Source organism: Myiozetetes cayanensis, unplaced genomic scaffold (assembly GCF_022539395.1).
Source record: "Myiozetetes cayanensis isolate MyiCay16 unplaced genomic scaffold, myiCay2020 scf17, whole genome shotgun sequence".
Classification (NCBI taxonomy): domain Eukaryota; kingdom Metazoa; phylum Chordata; class Aves; order Passeriformes; family Tyrannidae; genus Myiozetetes; species Myiozetetes cayanensis.
Window position 1 is genome coordinate 1,878,685 of NW_026087378.1, and position 21,610 is coordinate 1,900,294.

The 21,610-nt window shown below is 46.2% G+C and overlaps 1 protein-coding gene across 2 annotated transcripts in view; it reads left to right on the plus strand.

Moving 5' to 3' along the window:
• The window catches only part of SLIT3 (slit guidance ligand 3), a 472,700-nt gene extending 451,710 nt beyond the window's left edge, over positions 1–20,990 (plus strand). For both annotated transcript variants that reach the window (XM_050312542.1, XM_050312543.1), the window contains 4 exons: positions 11,686–11,840; positions 13,644–13,929; positions 16,353–16,561; positions 17,657–20,990. In XM_050312542.1, the coding sequence (XP_050168499.1) occupies positions 11,686–11,840; positions 13,644–13,929; positions 16,353–16,561; positions 17,657–17,895 (889 nt within the window). In that variant the 3' untranslated portion in view covers positions 17,896–20,990. The remainder of the gene's footprint in view (positions 1–11,685; positions 11,841–13,643; positions 13,930–16,352; positions 16,562–17,656) is intronic.
• The last annotated feature ends 620 nt before the right edge of the window (positions 20,991–21,610 follow it).

Here is a 21,610-nt window from a genome sequence, read left to right on the forward strand (position 1 = left end):
TAAAAACAAGGTTGCTAGGAGAACCTGTAACATTCAGGTCTCAGCCTCACCATTGATAAAATAGTTTTCCTTCTCCATTGCTTCCTCCTTGCTGTTTAGATGCCTCATTTAAAGTTCAATCTCAGCAAAAGTGGACTGTTTGCTTTGAGAAGCTCTGTTGAAGGACTATTAGGTTAATTTTCATGGGCAATATCACATTCTCCAAAGGAGTCCACTGCTTGAACTAGATGAACAGGACTTTGGCTCTTGTTTTATCTCAGAAGAGTCTGCCAGAAGAGGAGGAGGCCCTAAAACACTGCCTGGTGGGAGCTGTGCCAGCTACAGCTGCAGGAAATCTGACCTGGTCCTGGGCTGTAACTGAGATGTTTTGTTGGCTATTTCAGGTACTCCCAGGATGGGATGTGGGATTGGCAAGCCACAGGATCTGTAATTCCTCATCAGAGTCTCCATGATAAGATTTATTAATGGTACTTAAGAACAGTAAAATTAGCAAAATACTTGGCTAATACAGATAATATCCTGTAGGGATAAGATAAAACCCCTGGTTTGGGAAGCCAGCAGTGAGTAAGGCATACTGGTGGTAGTTTTCCATAGTATTCCACAGAAGGATGCTGGCAGGATGAAGGAGGTTACACGTTCCAGTGCCACTCTGTGAATGCAGATTGTCCCTGGCTACCAGGACCTGTTCCTGTATCCGAGTTGCTCCTCTGAGCAGATTGAAGTAGAACTGCAGTGCAAAGCCAGTCTGGAAGAGCCCGAGATTGACTGCACATTCAGATTTGCTTTACATGTGTTCATTCCCATGGTGGGTTTGGATAGAAAGGTTAAAGTTGACATTGGACTTCTCTTTCATTCCAGTCAGATGAAGGTCAGCACAAGTCCAATGGAAACGACTACCTAAGATACACTGTCATTTATCATCAAGTAAGAGAGAAATGCAAGTTAATGCATGAATATGCAATGACTGAACTTTAAAGAACTTTAAAAGAAAAGCTGACTGGTCTGTTAGTGGAACCCCTCACTTGTGAGCTGCAGGAAAATGGTTTCCTGGCTGTCATAGTAAAGCTCTTACAGAAGGCCCATTTTTGAAGCAGGATTCCTATTTGTTTTATTCTATTTAATTATTCTATAGAGGCACAAATGAGAACAGAAATCTGTTTCTGAGTGGTTTACTGCCCCCCTGGTTTCTGCACTGTTGGGATTTACTCTTTCATACCATGACAGTCCTTGGTATCAGGCCAACAGTGAGTTCCTGAAATAAAGTAAACCTTTTACACAGATACCCTACCTCAGTTTAAAGATGCCAACTGGTAAGGAGGAACATGCTGCTTTTATTTACCACCACACTCCAACTGTTAAAAGTTTGAATTAACAAAGAGCAACTAATTCTGTAGTTGCAGCATTCAGGCATTGACACTGGTTATCTGTTTAACTGTATTCTGTAGGGAGAGCTCCCTCTTTTCAGTCTTTTTTTCCCACAGCTGTTCCTTGAGCCAGAGATAAGACCTTGTAAATTTTCCTCCGACATATTTTATGCTGCTATACAGTCGTATTGATTTGGATGCTAAATTAATCCTTCCTAATAGAAACGGAAAATAGAAATTTGACACAAACTACTGATGTAATTCCCTCCAGAGTTCCCAGATTGCCATGTTGCATGCAGACTGTCATATCTGGTAAAGAGCAAGATGCAGGCGTCACTGGTGTAAAATCATATGTTTTCATGCAGGGTTTCTGACAGCAGTGAAAAAGGAGGCAGTTAGTAAAAGATAAGAATTAATTATATTTGTCTTTCTGCAGAGCCTACACCCAAATTACATTATATTTCCTTTTAAGAGTATCCTTGCATAATCTGCTTTCAAAAATGCTACATCATTAAAAATATTCCATGTAGATTGTATCATGCAGTTCCCATGGTCTGGCTGATTCTTACATCGTGTAGATGGATGTTCTTGTGGTTAAAGCAAAAGGCCTGGAATGAGGGAGCTTAAATTCTTGCTGTATCTGTTTCAGATGTGATGACTGCAGGATGACAAATTAAATCCGACTCTGTGCACACAAAAAAAGTACAGAAATGCTCGAAAAATGGAAAAGGTGTTTCAGAAACGTGCTGTGGGTCTCTGGAGGGTGAGGTTCCTGCTCCCTTCTCCCTCCAGGCTGTGGAGCAGCACAAGGATCTTATCCCAGCAGCATCTGCAAACTGCCTGTGCCCTTCCACTCCCTCACACTTGGTGTCCAGCAGAGTCCCTGGCCATGCCACTGCTGAACTCACATGGCATTGCTCCAGGACTTTGGTCCTCTACTCAAATTTCTTCTGGTGCTAAGGTTGAACAGTTGTTTTTGGTGGTACAAAAGCTTCTGCATCTTCCAAATAGATGGGAGGTGGGATTTTTGTGCAATCGTCTCTTTAGCTGCAATTGCTTATCTGCAAAGTAAAAAAAAAATAAAATTAAAAAAAAGCCTGGGAGGCTTCACCATTAATTCACTGCCTTCTGGGGAGGAATGTGCTGGAGGAGTGAAAGCATTAATTATTCTTAGGATCATTATTAGAGCTTGTCAAACTCAGTTTTTACCATAAGTCTCTTTGCAGAGCACACTGCATGACTGGTCCTTTTTCTTCCTAATACCTTCACAGTCTGCAGCCTGTGCCTGTCCCTGGTGGGATGCCTGTTTGATACTCTGGATGGTCTCTAAATAGACTGTTTTTCAGAGATTTCTATGAGACATCACTGAGCTCTTAATAATTCTGCAGATTTGGAATTCATTTTATTCTCTCTATCACACTCTCTTATTTTTTCAGGTGCTCCTTAGGGATTCTGCATCAAATATAATGAAAGAAACTGGCATTAGACTCTGACCTGCACAGTAAAAACTGTAAAATTTGAATGTACTTATACATCTTGCATGAGCCAAGGCAAAGGACAGCTGAGGTTATTTTTTGCCTTTATAAAGGGCTCTGGTGTGCTTAAATGGGAGAAAAATGGCAAGTGTGTGAGTTCTTGTCAGACTACAAACATTGCATTTCCCTAGTTTTTCCTGGATTTTTTGTGTGTAGTAGGACAGTGAAAATGTAAGGCCAAGACCTTAAAATATCATTTAACTTTTATCAGGATGGTTCAGAATCAAATATTTGCTTTCATGAATTTCAGAAACTTTCTTCTGCTGAGCTGAAGCTTAAGAAGGGTAAAGTTTTGTCCTTCAGGCTGCCAGAGGACTTAGCAGGCAAAATCTTGTTAAGCTGAATTAATTTTATTTTCCTTGTAAATCTCTCCAGTATCTCTTGCAAGAATGATAGTTTTCCATCTCTCCTATCTCTCCTCACCCCTGCCCAGCTAATTCTTTTCGGTGCAGTATCTGAATACCCAGAAGCACTGCAGTGCAGCCCCACAGCTCCAGGTCTAACCTTACCCGTGTGGGGGGTGTTTTGGAATGAGGTGTTTTACCAGAGGAAGGCAAAACCTTCCACAAAGTGAGTCAATGCTGCTATATCTGTACCAGGTACAGGAAGTTGGAAATAGCTCATCTAAAGCCACTTGCCCTGTGGTAGTGACAGAAATAGAAATCACATTCCCTGAGTCCAGGGTCATCTCCTTCAGGACCCAAAATCTGGGTCTAAGTTGCACTCAGACATCCCCTGTCAGCCGAGGCTGGGCTGGAGAAAGGTGAGCAAATATGTTTAAAGGGTATTTTCTTGTTATACCACAGTTCATTGTTCCAGTAGTACATTGCCAGAGTTGGTTAATACTGAGGAGGGATGAAGTATTCTCATAACAGACAGTGATGGGACAAATCTAATCATAGTCAAAATGTCTTTATTAATGTCCTGTGCACTAATGACTTGCTCATGTCTTGAACTGTGAGGTTTTCACCTTACAACAACATGTGGCAAGCTAATATGTTTATTTTCTACCTATACATTTCTTGTAAACATGATGAGTAACACAGAGTTTAGCTGTGTGCCGTGTGTGATGGATTCACATCCCATTTATCCCAAGCACCCAGCTCTGGATCCAGTCAATCTAGCTTCTGTCAGAAGCAGCACACGCAGATCTGGTGCTGAGGGTGATTGTGGAGGTGCAGGATGGGGCTGTGCACAATTATTTCAGTGCTTCTTCCCACTGTGGAAATGTCCCAGAGCTCTGTGTTTGCTGCAGTGAAAAGGTGGGCATGGCAGCTGCTACTGTGGCTGTCAAATAGCAATGGATGTGGGTTATTTCTGTGGAATTAGAGGCATCCAACTGTAGGTTGTTGACATAGATGAGGTGAAAACAATTTCATTTCCTGACCATGCATCAGGTTTCTAAATAGACATGGATTTCTTTTGTCTTGGGGCTTAGCCTCTAATTTCAGATAAAACCTGTCATTCTGATTGGACACCCTGTTAATTGTATTGTTAAATGGTGTGACCCTGCTCCCTGCTGCTGGATGGCAGATACCTCCATATTTTCCAGAGCTGAAAAGGGGATGGATCATGTGAAGTATTGCCTGATGAAATTATCAGTTTGATACTGATGTTAAAAAGTGACCCCAAGCACCCTGCTCTGTTCCAAGCCCTGGCAGGGCCAAGGACTGTGCCACAGCCTCTCCTGGTGTGTCCACACATCTGCACTTGTGCAGTGCTGGAGAGGATGCGGCACTCGGTGCTGTCACCACCCTGCTGCTGTGCCAGGGCCTGCCTTCCTGTCTGCTCTTTGCAGCGTCATTTTTATAAGGATAACAGATTTAATACAACCCAGTAGCACCACAGAACCTCTGACTGATTGTTTTTACACTCTGTGTTCACTGGGTTTGTTATTTTATATGATGGCTGTTACAGTAAGGACACAGAGATGCAGTAGCTGGTGGCACCACACTACAATGCTGTGTGTGATGTGCCAACACATCCTGATGGGGAGGGTGGGAAGGGAACAACGCTGTGATCTGCACTCAAGAGAGACACAGGACTCCAGGAGTGCATTCAAGCTATTTTTACTGCCATTAACAGATTCTCAGCAGAGTGAAGTATCCAGCAGCTTCAGCTCCCAGCAGAGGGGCTGGAGGAAGGTGTGGAAACCTCTCACACAGGCCACGGACACTGTGAGAGTTCACTGCAAACAAGCAGTGCCATGAGCCTGACCCTTTCGTGAATCATCTAGGGAAAGGGGTCAGGATTGTGTTAATTGCATGTTGCAGGGGTATAAAAATAAGGTGCTTGCTTTCCCCTTAGAAGGTCTGTAATACAATGACTTTCACTGCTGGCAGGGGTGCTGCAGGAATTGAATTATGACTGGAAATTAGATATGCACAGCCTGGCCAAACGATCATTAAGGGAGATACAGTAATCAGCTGCCAGTGTTCAAGGGCTGTAAACACCAAGAAGAGAAAGATGGTTTATTTGGGTGGTCTATGGACTAGGAGAAAAGGTATAAAACCAAGCAAATTAAAATAGAGGTTTCAAGCAAAAAAAACCTGAATGTCCGAGTGCCCTCAGCCTAGAAGACCTAACACTCAAGCCATGTAAAACAGGATTGAACATAACAAAAGAGTTTATTTCAAGCTGAAAGCGAATTTGAGTGCTTTAATATCCCTTTCACCTCTTATTTCCCTAGTCCTGTGTTTCATTAGCATTTTTCATACTTTTTTCTCAACATGTGGTTTTTATTCAGCTTCTGAAGATGATAGTGCTTGAAGTGATGTGTTATTGTAGAGGTAACACAAACACCACTCCAATTATGATTTTGCCTTTGTTGCCATGGAGAAGTTTAAATCTATTTTAGGCCAAGGACTGATTATAGCTGGAACTAAGGGTAGGAGGTAAGTGTAGCTTGGAAAGGTGAAAGCCCATCACTGCTGATGCCTGCAGTCAGCCTGGCACAGTTTGAGTTTCATATCTCCCAAGCTGACGCCTCACTGTGGTTCCCTGCAGCTCTCACCTTGTGTTTCTTGATTTTGGTACCTCTTCTCTGGTACCTGCTCCTCCCATGTGCTGTAAGCTCCTTAAGTTCTTTTGGACATATATTTTTTGTTTATTCCCTTCTACTCTGAATGTTCTCAAAGCTTATCTAAATTCAGTGTTCCCCATGGCCTTCACTCCCCAGTCTCTTATCATCCTCGTGTTTCCTTTGTTCTGTGCATCAAATGAGGCGTGTCCCCATTAAGACAGAGGTCAGGAAAATCTGGAGACTGTAGCTAATGAATTGATGTTCTCATTTGCATAATTGATGGTTATACATTTCTTCAGTGACATGGTTTGCTGTGATACTTAAAGCTATTTTTGTTTTTGACTCCTCTGCCCTGCTGTTCTCTGCTATCTACACTAAAGGTATATTACTTGTCAGTGAAAAAAAATAACCTGACCCCAAAGCCCAAATTTTACAAGTTCCAATTGAATGCTTTAATCCTTTAATGCATTTCTCTTCGCTGGCATATTTATAGTGGCTCAGCTCTAAATCTCTCATGGGTATTAGAGGAAGGGGAGTCAGTGTTTATAACATCTGTGTGTGCTTGGGGCTGGACTAGAGGGGAAAGAATATAGGAAGGAGAAGAGAAATAGTTCAAAAATGGGAGTGCAAATCAGTTCTTTCCTATATTCCTTGTGGGTTTATGTTTAATTCACATCCCTTTCTCTTAATTTCTTTGCATTCTGGAGTCTAAGCCCAGAGCAGAGGCCACGTCCATGGCCTGTGTGCAGTGCCCTCTGCAGTGGGTCCGTTGGCTCATCGTGCTGGAGTTGCTCTGACGGGTGAGACCAGCTCCCTGCCAGCTGAAATTGTCAATGCCTCTTCCACAGAGCCCTCTCTAGTGGCCTCCATTCGCTGTGAGGACAGCTCTGAGGGAACAGAAGGTGCTGGACCCAGGGCCTTCCCATGAGCTTTGGAAGCTGAGCTCTCCTCACATGCCCAGCATTTTCCTTTCTTTTTGGCCAGATCTGGTCAGGTGCCATGGCCAAACCTCAGAGAGGGTAACCTCAATGAGAGCAGCGTGATGGACTGTGCAAGGCACGTAACCTGGGCTATGGGGAGATGGGTGGGGTGGAGAAGGGAAAGGTGAGGGCTGCTTGTGGGTCGAGGAGCAGCAGGTGTGTCCCTTTTGCTGGGGACACAGGGCAGTGAGAGCTGGCAGCTGCCCCTCCTCAGCCCCGAGGGGCTCCCAGAGCAGCCAGCTCCGACTGGGACGTGTTGGCTGCACTGCTTGAGCTACACAAACCCTCCTGCCAGCATCTGGCTGCACCAAAGGCACTGCCTTTCCTCAGGATAGAGGCTTTAAGGGACCTGAAGTGATTCCACCTGGAAAGGAACTGAGGTGGTTTCTCAGCATCCAGTTTGTGACGCGGCTCCAGTGACGGTGCTGCAGGGACTGAGCACAGCGGGTGAGATGCTGGCAAGGTGGAGTCCTCACCTTCTGCCGAGCACACCCCAGGAGCAGTGCCTGGGTCCTGAGGAGTCCTTCTGTGTTGTATGAAACTTTTGACCCCTTTTAGTGCTTACTTTTTTGCAAGTTTACCCATTAAATTCTTGAAAATCCTAGCTTACACTTCCAAGCATATCCTCTCCAAACATCATCCCTCTTTTTTTTTTTTTTTTTTTTTCAGCAAGGATATACCGTAAACTATATGATATCCAACGGTGTTGGCCCAAAACGCTCCAGCTGGAAGCCAGCTAAACATTCCCGCCCGTTATTAACGCCTTGGAAAGGTGCGGGAGCGGGGGCATCGTTCGGGCAGCGGGGGAGGCGGGCGGCGCGGAACCAGCGGCCCTTTGGCTCTTCCCGCCGCTCCCTTCCCCTCTCCCTGGTTCTGCTCACACGTGTGACCGTGATTTGGCCATACAGCCGTGGCAGACGGGGCTGTGCGGGGTGCAGGGGCTGTGGGGGGTGTGCGGGGTGTGAGGGCCGGGGGTGACCGCGGGTACCGGAGCCGGTGACGGCGGAGCGGCCGCTGCGCTCGGCGGTGCCGCGGCGCCCTCTGCTGACCGAGCGCCGGTACCGCAACCGCCGCCGCTGCTGCGCCCCGCATTCCCTCCCGCCCGAGCCCCGCATTCCCGACCCCGCACCCGGCATTCCCACTCCGAGCCCCGCATTCCCACCCTGGACCCCATGGTCCTGGCCCGCGCTCCGCATTCCCGACCCCGCACCCGGCATTCCCGCCCTGGACCCCATGGTCCTGGCCCGCGCCCCGCATTCCCGGTCTGAGCCCCGCACTCCCAGCCCCGCAGCCGCATTCCCAGTCCGAGCCCCGCATTCCCGCCCCGGTGCGGGATGGCCGGCGAAACCCCGTAAATCCCGAGCCGGGGCAGGCATCTCCATCCCGCGGGCGGCTCCGGCAGGAAAAGCAAGCCCTGTCAGAGCACCTGATCCCCAGGGAGCGTTCAGTTGAGGTTTTAATGAACCCCTAACAGGGCCGGGGCCGCTGACGAGGAGCCGAGCGGTGCTCGCTGCGCTGCTCAGCGGCTGCCCGCCCTTCATCCCCGGCCAAGCCACTGTCTCCAGCTGTCTCCGAGCATTGCCGGGGCTCCTCAAGGCCCAGAAGAGGCTCTAAGGAGAGTTCATGTAGCATTTCTCTCACCACCGGTCTCTTCCCCCACTGTTGTCTCCATCTCTTAAGATCCAAAGGCGTCTGAATGCCTGTCCATCAGCAGCAGCAGCAGTAAGTACTCTCACACAGGTCTCTGCTGCCTGGGGATTTCCTGCCATCCTGGCTGTCCACATACAGCTTTTTTATCATATCTCTGTGTCTTCTCAAACAGCAAATGAGTGCTTCGACTGTTCTGACTTTATCTGCTTTACAAAACTGCAGTGTTGGGTAATGGCTGTGAGTTATTTTGTTTCTCAAAGTCCAGGCACTGATTATTTTAATTTGGAGTTAAAAAGTAAAAGGGTCAGAACAGAGTAATACTCATCCACGTGTACCTGCAGTCTGGGACCTCTCACTCCTTCTACAGCAAAAATACCAGCTCTGGGTGTGCTGAAAGGCATGAGCACCATGTGGGGTGGCTGCTTCCATCGCCAGGACTCACAGACTTTTGTTTGCCTGCTAGTCCAAGGCATAATCTGGAAAAAGCACACCCTGTGGAGAAGTAGGTGATGAATGCCTGTGAAATCCTGGCCCTGGGAAGAGCCAGCCCTACCAGATGTGATAATGTTGTCCTCTGACAAATGGCCATAGGCTTGGCCTTCTGCAGATAACTGTGGTTTGTGTGTTAGCTCCAGCTATTGATCCCACTGGGGAAGGGCTCCCTGCCCTACAGCCATCCATCCCACCTCCGCCCTGCTCGGCTCTCACAGCCCATGGGCTTTGGCTCTGCTTCTTCCTTTCATTGGCACTTCTGCACAGACTAACAATTACAAATGTGCATTTCCATTTATCTCTCACCTTTCAGCTGCAAGTCCAAGTGCTTCCCCGGGGGAATCAGGCACTGCAAGGCAGCAGTGAGATAAGCAGGGAGCACACAGGGATCACCCAGTCGGCGCGTTGCTGTAGCACAGCTGTTCCTTGTAACCCAGCAGATACTTAGCAGAATTCCAGAGTATCTAAACAGAAAGCTTGGACCAGCTGTTTTCAAACTTATTTGAGTTGTCAATCCACACAATAGCCTGCTGGAGGTGTGGTCCCTACACAGTGACTTGGCTAACAGTGAGGACAGGCCTGTTCTTCTGAGGGGCACACACTGCAGCACCTTTGGCAATGAGTCTGGAATACATCCTACACCTCTCACCCCGGCCCACACAACTCACTGCCCTTGCCAGGGCCCTGCTACAACTATTCTGAGCCAGGCTGTCTCCTGGATCTACTGGATCTGCATTTCTGTGCAATGTCAAGCCTTTTTTTCTTTAAAACACTTTAAACAGTACTGCTAGCTCCAGGTTCTTGAGTTCTCCCCAGGGCTCTCTCACCATCCTGAGCATGGGCAGCAGCCACAGCCCAACACTTTCCTGGAGGTCAGGAATGAGCAGTTCAGCCAGCAGAGCTTTCCTAAGAGCTGCTCTGTTGCAGAACTCACCTCTTGTCTATGTAAAGCCACACTTTACGTAAAGGTGCTCAGGGACTGCTGTCACCTTACAACCTGTGTAACCTTAGGTAAACTCTTAAAGGCATATGTGTTCGTGATTCATCCCAAAAACCTGTGGGGAGAGCAGCACTGCAGGCACATTAGCTCAGTTCTGAATCAGCAGTGTGCTCTTCTTAAACAGCACATCCTCAGAAATGCCTGCAGTGCAGACTTGCTGCCTGACATTGCTCAAGTATAATTGGTTATGTCAGGTCTACCATAAAACATTCTAAAAATGAAACTTCTTCCAGCAACGACTGAATCCTGGTAATCTCCAAAGCATGTAATTTGTTTCTGAAGTCGAGGTCTTATTTCCTTGCTACAATAGCTTTACACATCAGCTATGCAGGACTGGGCATTAAAGAGGGGCAGCATGTGTTCTAGGTTGAGATGTGGACACATCTGAAAGGTGATTCATCCTTGGAGATGCATGTGTCTGTTCCTCTCCACTGACAATGAAGAAGGTTTGGGTAAATAGCTCAGAGACATTGACCTTGCAGGTTTGCAAAACACCTGAAAGGAATCTGGCCTGTGACTCTGTAACTTACTGAGAGGGGATGCTGAGCTTGTGGGCCATTGGAACGAGCAGAAACCCATTCTTAAAACTAACCTTTTACATTGTAGTGTGGTGAGTACCACCTGTGCAGCAACTCCAAATCCAGGTTGTTGCCTAAGCAGTATCTCAGGATGCCCAAATCCCACAGTTGGTGTGTTCTGTCTTTACCTGTATGTACCAACACCCCCATGGTGCCATGGTCTAGTTGACAAGGTGGTGATCTCAGTCTTTTCCAACCTATTGATTCTGTGGTTCTGTGAAAGAGCTGTTGAGTTATCTAAGTCACTGCAGGCTTCGTGCATCTGAAAAATCAGTGTTAAAAACACATGATGAGTAAATACAAGGTGCTTTTAATAACTTGTCTGCTCACATGGCTGCCTGGTCCCTATCCCCCTCCTGCTGTCTTACTCTCAAGACTGATCTACACGTAAATGTCTCCCAAAGAGTAGCAATTTGTCAATTTTCCTTTTGTTCAGGTATTGCTGTCTGGTAGTGAACAAAGCACCCTGGTCATTTATAAGCCAAAAACTCCTGAATTCCTTCTGTGGCTTTAAGAAACTCAGCCTGTCCTTATTCCTTAGTACACAGTCACAAGCCACTTCTGCCGTGAGGAAATGCTGGTTTCAGAGGCCCCTGCTGTCTTACCCAGACTGCAGTCCCTCCCTGCCCCCGTGAAATAATTTGAGTTTAAGCTAACCATCCAAGAAGCAATCATTCCAGTGATCTGGCCTGCAGCATGGGCCCACCAGGCAGCAGGACAGAGGGGCAGCAAGCTGTGGCTGAGAGCACAGAATGGGATTTTTAGGTAGTTTTGTTGCCAGTATGTTGTGTAACTCCCCATTGCTTTTATGCCCTGGGAAACACAACTCCAGTAGCTCCTGTCCTGATTAGCTGTTTTCTCAAGCATCACATGTGTCAGCACTGCCTGCACAGGCATCAGCAGTGTGTCAGTCTGTACCTGGAGGAAATGTTGAGGACACGGTGACCGCAAAGGAGCACGGAGAGGAGCTGTGCTGTGCAAGGTGTGCCGGGACACAGGATGTCACAGAAGCAGAGGCTGTTCCTTGTTCATCTTCTAATTCTCTTTTTTGCTTTTCCTTTTAGTGTGGAAACAGTAAATGATGGGCAGTTTCACAGTGTGGAACTCGTGATGCTGAATCAAACTCTGAACCTGGTGGTGGACAAGGGGGCTCCCAAGAGTCTGGGAAAACTCCAGAAACAGTCCTCTGTCAGCCTCAACACACCCCTCTACATTGGAGGTACTGTGAGTTACTCTGGACTTGAGATTTTAACATGTTTTCTCAGAAGCAAACCATCTTCCATCCCACGGAGAGGGCTCTCCAGGGCAGGGGGTGGGAGCGGGGGCACTACCAGTTTGTCTTTCCCCTCAGCCAGAGGTTGGTTCCCTGAACATAGAGCCTGGAAACACCACCTCTGCTGCTGTGCTTTGTGCTCCACAGCCCCCTGGCACACACCACAGGGCCAGCACAGGCAGCTGACTCAGCACAGGCAGGTTCTTTGTCACACAGTCATTGCAGGTACAGTCCACTGGTCATTTCTGAAGCTTTCAGAACTGGCTGGCACCAAGGTGTGGTGGCTGAAGAACACAGTGGAAGTATCACAAGCAACTACAGCAGAAAAGCAAACCAATAGTCAGTAGGTTTAAATATACCACAACCAAGCAGTATTTCTGCTGGAAATTTTATAAAGGTCTAAAAACTGGGGGGAAGGGGATGTGTGATTAAATAACATATTAACACACAGGCTGACTAAGAATGTCTTGGTTAATAGCTTTCTCACTGGAAACTGAAGCCAGAGCTTCAGTATTGGGGAGGTATTAGAATTGACCAAACTTCAGTTAAGAAGTTTTTTCACATTAAGGACTGAATTTGGGGGGAATGAGCAGCCAAGTGGGGTGGAGAACAGATGCCCAGAATAATGACTATCCCACTGATTAGGTGTCTGGTTATGAGAGACAGAACAAAGGCTGCTCTCTGCCCAGTGGATTTGTTTTTGCCAGAACCCCCTTAGCTGTATTCTGGACTGAATGTTGAAATCTCTCAGTGACACAGAGTTCTTGAATTTTCAGTCAGCAGAATAATAACAGACTCAGAAAGTCTTTGGGCTTTTTCTAATGAGATCATTGAAGCCAGTTGTAGAAATTCTTACCAACTTCATTTGGTGCTGGTCAGGACTTTTGTAAATAATTCCCCTTAATAACACTTTTCTAAAAGAACCCTGAATATGGCCCTTGTAAAACAGAAAACTGGCTAATCTTGCTTTGTACAGAGCTGAAATTTTATAATTGGCTCCTGTTAAGAATGTCACAGGCTATTAAAGAGCATTGTGCATCAAAGATAATCTGCTGGTGCAGAGGCCATCACATTTTCTCCCTCTAGCACAGCATAAAAGATACCAACCCTGCAGCAGTTTTTACACAAGGAGCTTGGGAAATAATCACATGTTTTGTTAATGGATGAGCACAGTGGATCAATACTAATTCTCAAAAGGTGTCTACAAAAAAATTCTCAGGACAAACCTGAGACGTGGAATGAAGGACTATTGGAAGCCATGGGTTCAGTGGAGACTTTTTCATTGCTTATTAAAATTCTTCTTGCTTCTTTCTAAACCCTCACTGTTCTGCATGTGCCACCTCTCCATGTGTAGCATTGCCATGGATGCCATCTGCCCTTCCACTGCAGGTGGTCCAGTTAAAGTAATTGATTAAATTACCCCAGAGCAATTGTTCCTAACCTATAGTAAGTGTTAACACAGAACCTTCATGTGCCCACAATTTTTTCCATCTCCCCAACTACATGACCTGGTCTAGCAACTTGCTTCCTAATGCACAGCTGAACAAAGATGCTGGGTTAGTTTTAAGACCACCTTTAACCATGGCATTACTTATGGATAACAAATTCTGTGCAACCTTACACAGGTCCTATGCAAATTAAGTCTTTAAAGATTTTAAGGGGCTGTGACAAAAGAAACATTACCAATTTTCATTTATGTATCATCACTGTAGCTGTGAGTGAACCTTCCCCTTTTGCTTTTATCTGCAGGGATCCCCACCTCTACTGGATTATCTTCGCTGCGCCAGGGTGCAGATAAGACACCAAACGGTTTTCATGGATGCATCCACGATGTCCGCATCAACAACGAGCTGCAGGACTTCAAGGACTTGCCACAGCAGTCACTGGGAGTCCTTCCTGGCTGCAAGTCCTGTAACATCTGCAAGCACGGTATCTGCCGGTCCCTGGAGAAAACGAGCGTGATTTGTGAATGTCACCCGGGCTGGATGGGCCCCCTGTGTGACCAGGAAATTGGAGACCCGTGCCTCAACCACAAGTAAGCTCAAACAAGTGCTGATGGGAGGGCAAAAGCTTTACAGCTAATGCATATTTCACGTTTCATCTTGTGAAACCACATCTGACTATTTTCGGAGGTGCTGGGTTCCCACGTGACGTTACTGACAGTTGTGAGTCAGCAGCCGTGGCAGCTCTCAATTTCCACTGCTTGTTCCGAGGCTGCTGACTCTCCAAAGGACATCATGAGCCTGAAGGAGGTCAGGTGTTAATGCTGCAGGTCATGCTTTCAGCAGCGATTCTACACATTAAAATACAAAACCTCCTGTTAATGGGTATGGCTTAACTCTGAGGAGGTGAGCCACTTACCCAGACCGGAGCTGCCTGGGAGCATGAGGTACACATTTAGGGGTTTGCTCACAGCAGCACTGAACCCAGGCTTCAAACTAACCCCCTGAAAACCATTATGCACTCCAATGTGAGCAGTTTTATATTTCCCAAATAGTTGACTTAAACACCCCTTCAAAGTGCAAGTTTAAAGGAGAATGTGGCGTTGCATGCGAAGGGAGTGTGAGTGTAAAGCGTTCGCTGTTCAAAGGCTCGACAACCACATCTCCATCAGAAACACAGGATGAATGGCTTTCTCATGGCAAGCACAGAGGAAACAGCCCTGTGCAGAGCAGCAGGCTGCATAGTTCAGTGCTGTTTCATGAGCAGATGGAAGTACTTTTGTTCTAGAAGCTACTTTGGTTGCACTGTCTGTGGAAGGGGCTTTTTACAAGCACATGCTTTTGACAGGTAAATTGACACAGTGAATAATCACTCTCTTAAAGGGAAAAAATTTAACCTCATAGAGGTACCATTTTAGACTTGTTTCTGGTCTAATTCTGCAAAATACCGAACCCTGGAAGGTGTTGAGAAACACCTGAGAGTTTGATGGCCAGTCTTCGCGAGCGAAGATCGGGGGAAGGTCTTTCCACCTTCCAGCCTGCGCATTGGATTTTTTAGGTGAGACACAGTGTGCGCGGAACTGAGCCCACCCTTTAATCCTAAGGTTCATCTGCCGGGGCCAAGCGAGCTTGGACGGTGGCAGCGAGGTCCTTAGGACGTAGGTGGGTTGCCTTTAAGGGCTAACGAGCCCCACCTGCCCGGGAGTGGCCCTGACCGGGAATCGAATCCGGGTCTCCGCGGTGATAGCGCGGCGCCTTTACCACTAGACCACCAGGGGCTCCACACCTGAGAGTTTACAAACCAAAGTTATGGAAACCCAAATATTTCCTTGAATTTCCGGTGTCAACACAAAGCTGTTGTTTTTGAACAAGAGAAAAATAAGGGAGTTCCAGATGTTTACATGATGAGGGATTGTTTCTCTCATAATCCAGGGAGGGTGAGGCAATCATGAATGTAGCCCCTTGCTAAAGAAAGTAGCTGTGTGTATTTCTAATGCTCACACACTGTCCCACCTTTCATGAATCACTTGAGCTTTTTTGGAGCTGTCTCTCCTTAAAGCCAAGTCCTGTGTGTCCAGGGAATCCCAGAGTGCTGCAGGCAGGTGTCTGCTCAACACTCACAGGTTAATCTCAGTGAGGAAATGCACCTGTAAAGATCAGGTAACCTCTGGTTAGCAGGGCAGAAAATACTGCTTTATGTAGACTGTGACTCCTTGTATTATTTTGCATGTCTTGATCTGACTGAAACTGCTTTTACTATTTGTGCTTTTTAGTTCAAAGCTCAAAAATTAAATGTACAAGAATTCAACGTAGACAGGGAACAATTTGAAAGTACTGGAAATAAAATAAGAGAGACGTGGGTTTATGTCATGTAGGACCTGTTATAGGAAAGATTTATAAGCCCCAAGCACTTTTCCCTTGGCTGGAGAGTGTTGCCTTCTTCCCTGTTTTCAGTCCATTTCAAGTCCCTGCCCCAGAAGTGGGGATGGTGTCAGAGAACCTGCTAAGGATCAACACCCCACCCTGTGGTATTCCTTGGAAATGCCAAAGCTCAGTGCAAATCACAAGATCCAGGGAACCCTTCAACTACAGCTGCCTGCCGATAAGTCTGTGCATAGCCTTTCTACAGGCACCTTCATTTATCACACTGGTTTTCATCACCTGATATCATTGGTACAGTAATTCTGCTCAGGAAGCCTGGGCATGCAGGTTGATTGTTGGCACTTAGTCCCACGTGCTGATGGTGTAAGTGTGAGCTGTCTCGTGTGGATGCCAAGCGTTGGTCCATGCTCACGGAGAAGCCTAAAGCTTTTTAAAGAGATCCCTTAGCTTCACAAATTCTACATCCAGTATTCACTGAAAACTCACAGGTTCTTCAGAGTGTTTGACACTGAACTGCTGTCTTTGGATTAGTGTCCTGGAATTAAATGGGCAGAAGTGCCAAAACCAATCATTTCTGGGAAAAGGAACGTTCCCATCTAACCCAGGCCAGCTCTGAATGCTTCTCTCTCTGCAGGTGTCTGCATGGTAAGTGCGTGGCAGCCAACGTTGCTTACACCTGTAAGTGCATGGAGGGCTACACGGGCATGTACTGTGACAAGAAGAACAACTCCTCAAATCCCTGCAGGACTTTGAAATGCAACCACGGGCAGTGTAAAGTTTCGGAGCACGGGGAGCCCTTCTGCGAATGCGACCCCAACTACAGCGGAGAGCTCTGTGACAGAGGTAGGACTGGCCACAGGCCTGGGGTCCTGCTCTGCTGCATTCCTGCTTTACACCTCTGTTTGTACCTCTCTGCCATGGGACTTGTATTGGGAGTAAATGGCAAATGGCAGAAGATAAAGCTAAGCCAGTCTCTGCAGAGCAATACAGGGAGGAGAAAAGAACCACACAACACTTAGGTGGCTGCCATCCAAACATATGGAAAGGGGGGACGTGTGCAGTGAAGGGTTTTATTCTCTGTCTCCTGAATCCTCAAGGTTTGCAGCTCCTGGGATTCAGGTGGGATGTTTAAAGGAGAAGTTGTTGTGAGGTTTACCCTCAGCAAGCAGGAATCAGTTAATTGCAGTGCTGGGAAAGGAGGTATCCTGCATACCAAGGAGGTGCTGCTCACCTGAAGCGGTGAATGATTCTTGGCTTGTTCCCTTGGATGCAGCTGAGCAGGTCTCCTGGGGAATCCCACAGATCCTGCTGGACTTGCCACTAGGGCAGCTCTTTTTCCCTGCCCTGAAAAGACTCACTGGAAACTCACTGAGTTTCAACTCTGTCCTTTCTGCCTTATTTTTGTTACTCTACAGAAGGAAAGAGCTGGCTTATATTATTTTTATTTAGGTTGTGCCTTTCCTGTGAATGAGCTGCAGACTTTTCAAATTATACACATGTACAGCCTCACCAAAGTGTGTCTGGCTGCTGCACAGTGACTGCAGAACAGCACAGACATTTTCAGGTATCCCAGACCACCAGTGTCCTGCAGAGCAGGCTGACCTTTGCTCCTGGGGAGCAGACATGGTAAAACTAATTCCTACTTTGCAGGAGTGTTGCAGGATTCAACACTCAGCATTCATTAAAGCATTTCCAGAACTGCTGATCAAAGCCAGCAGGCCTCTTGGCCTCGGCCTCGCACCGGATATTACACATTTGTGGAGCACAAGCTCTGTTTTGATGGCAGGTACAAAGCAGTAAAAGATTAGGGTCCTTCCCATGCCATCTGTTTTTGAACCACGTTAGGAGTACAGGGATGTTTGCTGATGTTTCAGGGAATATCTGGCAAAACAGTTACCACTTTTTTTTTTTTTCTTTATATCTCTCTTGTCTTCCCAGAGAATCTCTGCCAAGGAGACATCATTCGAGAAGTAGTCAGGAAGCAGCAGGGCTACACATCGTGTGCCACTGCCACCAAAGTGCCCCGCCTGGAGTGCCGTGGCAGCTGTGGGAGCGGGCAGTGCTGCGTCCCTCTCCGGAGCAAACGGCGGAAATACTTCTTCCAGTGCGTGGATGGCTCCACCTTCACGGAAGAACTGGAGAGGCACGTGGAATGCGGCTGCTCAAAGTGCTTATAAAGCCATTCTCCAGTCTCCTGCCACTTTAATCGACTCAGAAGCGCTATCAAAACGGGACCTATTTACTTGCAGAGTGAAGAAGAAGAAAAGAATTATTAAGTATATTGTAAAATAAGCAAAAAATAGAACTTATTTTTATTATGGAAAGTGACTATTTTCATCTTTTATTATATAAAGTATCGCACCACTTTGGGTATATGTATCATATAGTGAGCTATTTTTACCATGAAACTTTTTTAACAGTTGTAAGAAAAAAAATTTCAAAAGTTAAAAGTTAAAAAAAAAATAAATATATATATATATATATATAAAGAAAACATAGCCTAACAGGAGGAATGTGGGGTGACTTTATATGTATGCACAATGAACAAACCTAAAGGTGTTCCAAGGACCCGCCGCCGAACTGATACGGGCTGAAGGAATCTCCTGGTTGGGTCTCCCAAGCGAGTGGATCCCTGTGACCGACTGCAGCCATCTGCCCGCTCTGGCACCCGGAGAGCCTCCCCTCAGCCCCTTGCTCTGCCCAACACTGCCAACCTCGGTTTGCTCCTGTACAGTGGCCCCGCTTGCTGTTCGTGAACTTGTTCCCCAGAGCACACAGGCACTGCCGTAGCTGGAGGCTAATTTCATTATTTGACTATTGTAGTACTATAATACATTTTTTTGCTGTGTATGTTGTATTTATCTGTGTTCACGTTATATTCTTGAGCAACTGTATCTATAGAGCACAGGCAGCTTTATCCAGAAGGAGGGTGCGAAGGGAAAAGGAAGTGGGGGAAATTTATGTTGCTTTGGGTAATTTGGGGGCGAAATGTGAAAATAAGTGCTAAGTGATGCCTAATAAATGACACAGTACTTTTGTGTAAACTCCTCAGCTATGTTATTTCCCAAGTTTGTGCCTTCTTGCTCCCAGCCTTGAGCCCTTTTTTTGTATATGAAATATATGGAATGCACTGCTACGTAATTTGTCACACCTTGACACTTTAAATTGCAAAGGTTGTAAAGAGCATGAAAATACTGCAGGTGCCAGAAACGCACCTGCAACGTATCAGCTTTTACTCCCGCTGTCACTTGAGCCATGGGTGTGAGCTGGGCTGTAGCTGCTGTTCATCCACACTCTGGCTGCTTTCCCACAGCTTTTTAAACGAGCAGAAGTTGCACTATGTCCACGTGGAGGTATCCGGCCGACATCTGCCCGCCTTAGCAGCACCCTCTGCTCCGCACAAGGACAGAGGTGCCACGGCTCCACTGACCGGCTCGGCCAAAGCTCCTCCCTCTGCAGCGCTCCGTGTCCCACACTCCTGGCTCCCAAAGGACCCCCGCTCACCTGAGCTGTGTTCAGACCAAGTGCTGAATAGGAAATGGAAACCAACGCAGGGAGAAATCCTCACTGTGGATGCGAGGCAAAAATTGACTCTGGGAGTGAGTTTGGTTTTTGAAGGGCTTTTGTCAGGGCTGCCTTTCGGGGTCAGTACCTGCGTGCAGAGAGCACCACGGATACCTTGAAATTTCTCTTACTGTAAGTTTCAAACGTTTCCACCACCAACTGTTCCATTATCTGTGTAATTTCTTTCTTTCCCTGATACAGCAAGTATTATGGTCCTTTCTTCAATTTCTTTCTCTAAGAGAGAGACTCCGAGTAGAGATGCTTAGCAGCCATAAGGTCCTTCTAGGAATGCTCACTGGTCCCACCAAATGGATTTCAGATTAGGGGCTTCAGCAAAGGACGAGTAGGAAAGCTGAATAAAGAAAATGGGCTTTGTTTTTGAGTCGGGCTTTGGAAAGATGCACAGAATGCAACCCTGCCATGACAAATACAAATGTTTATTTCCCATTAAAGCACAGAGACCATCTAGCTATTATACAGCCAGAGAGCTCTAACATGCTTATTCTTTTGCTATGCCAGTCTCTCCTCAACTGCAGCAGTTCATTCATATTGCTTTGTTATGAGCAACATGAGCAGAAGGGACATAACCAATGCAATAGCCATCTCCCAAAATAAGTATCAGTCCATGGAGCTGGCAATCAGTGAAACATAATCACTGCTTAATGTGCCAAACTCTGATTGATACAGTACAGCTCAAGAGCCAGGGAAAAACTAACCCTGATTACAAGTATTGTGGTGTGGGCTGCTTTTTATTTTTAATATAATAAGAAGCTCATAGCAGCTGGGATTTGTGGTGTAGAACAAAAATCACCTAAACCCACAACTACAGGTTTTAAAAATTCATGCACAGTAACAGCAAACACTTGTGCAAATATGTGCCAGGCACACCACTACCATTAATGTTTCATTCCTGCTTAAGACATTCTAAAGAAAGAGCTGCTGTGGTGCCAGGCAGAGGAAATCCAGACTGAGCAGTGGCTGACCAGCTCTTCAGTTTGTAGCCACTGGGCTGCCCAGGCCTGCAGAAACAGCCCCTCTTGAGCACTGCCCAAACCTGTCTTCACTTCGTCCCTGCAGCAGCAACACTTGTGAGAAGGAGGGTGACATTTACTGGTGGCCTCGCACCTGCTGGAGGGTGCTTTGAAAGGAATGACCTGGCAAGGCAAAAGCTATCAACATCTTGTTAACACATCACTCTGGGATTTACTTAAAGCCTTGCAGCAAAGGGACCAGCAACAACTCAGCAAGGCCGGTCCTGTTCCTGGCCCTTTTCTGTCACGGCACTTCAATGTTAAGAGTTGGGATAAAGAACTATTTTGTAACCAAATGATGCCATTTTTGTATGCTTTTAGGCAGCACTTGCCATTGGATAGTGATGCTTTATGTCCATGATTCTCTGACTTGCTATAGAATTATTTTATGTTAAGAAGAAAATAAAGAGCATTCAGATGTGCCAAAAATGTGAGGTTAACCGAAGTGTAATTAGCTCTGAAAGTTCCTCTGTAACCTGCCTAATGTTACACCAGATTTCAAGAACTGTGGGTACAATGCAGTAGTTTTTACCTCTCTAAAGTTTTAATATAAAGTGAAGAAAGATGCTTATCCTAAAAAAATGGCAATGCAGACTGGTGTGAACTGATGTATTTTATTATTAGATTCTCATTGTGATGTAAGTTTAAATAAATTGTTGGGTTATGGAAGATTGTAACGCCTTGTGATGCAGATTATTTCTGTGTGTATTTGAGGTGATGAGACCAGCCTTTAAGAGTATGTGAAGAGCTACAGGCATTCCTCTTGGACAAATCAAGTCAGAGAATGACTGTAGTTAGAGGTGGTATGAATAGTGGTTACATATTTTTACAGCATACCAGCCTAATCTTTTGGGAGTTTACAGGCACGGGTGAATTGAGCCACACAGTTTTTGATCCTGGGCATTTTTCTTAAATTGCATACTTTATTTGCTACTCTTTTTTTAAACTTTGAGAAAGGCAAAAATGGCACTCATTAACTAATGTTGGAATAAATGAAGAAATTTTGTGAATTGGACTCGGAGAAGGGTTGGCTAAGGAAATGGAAGTCACACAGCCCACAGTGGATGACAGGGATCCTGTGATGTCCTGACACATATATTCCAAATTGGCTGCCACACTGCTGTAGCTGATTATTGTTATTATTATTATTGTTAGTGACCCAGATGTAACAGACCTCTGTTGTTCATTGCATTCCAGCCTTAGCACGGAATAAAATGAAACTCCCACCGATTCCCCTGCCTTCCTCACCCATGCCCCTGTGTAACACTCACGTATTGCAAATTATGCTTCAAACTAT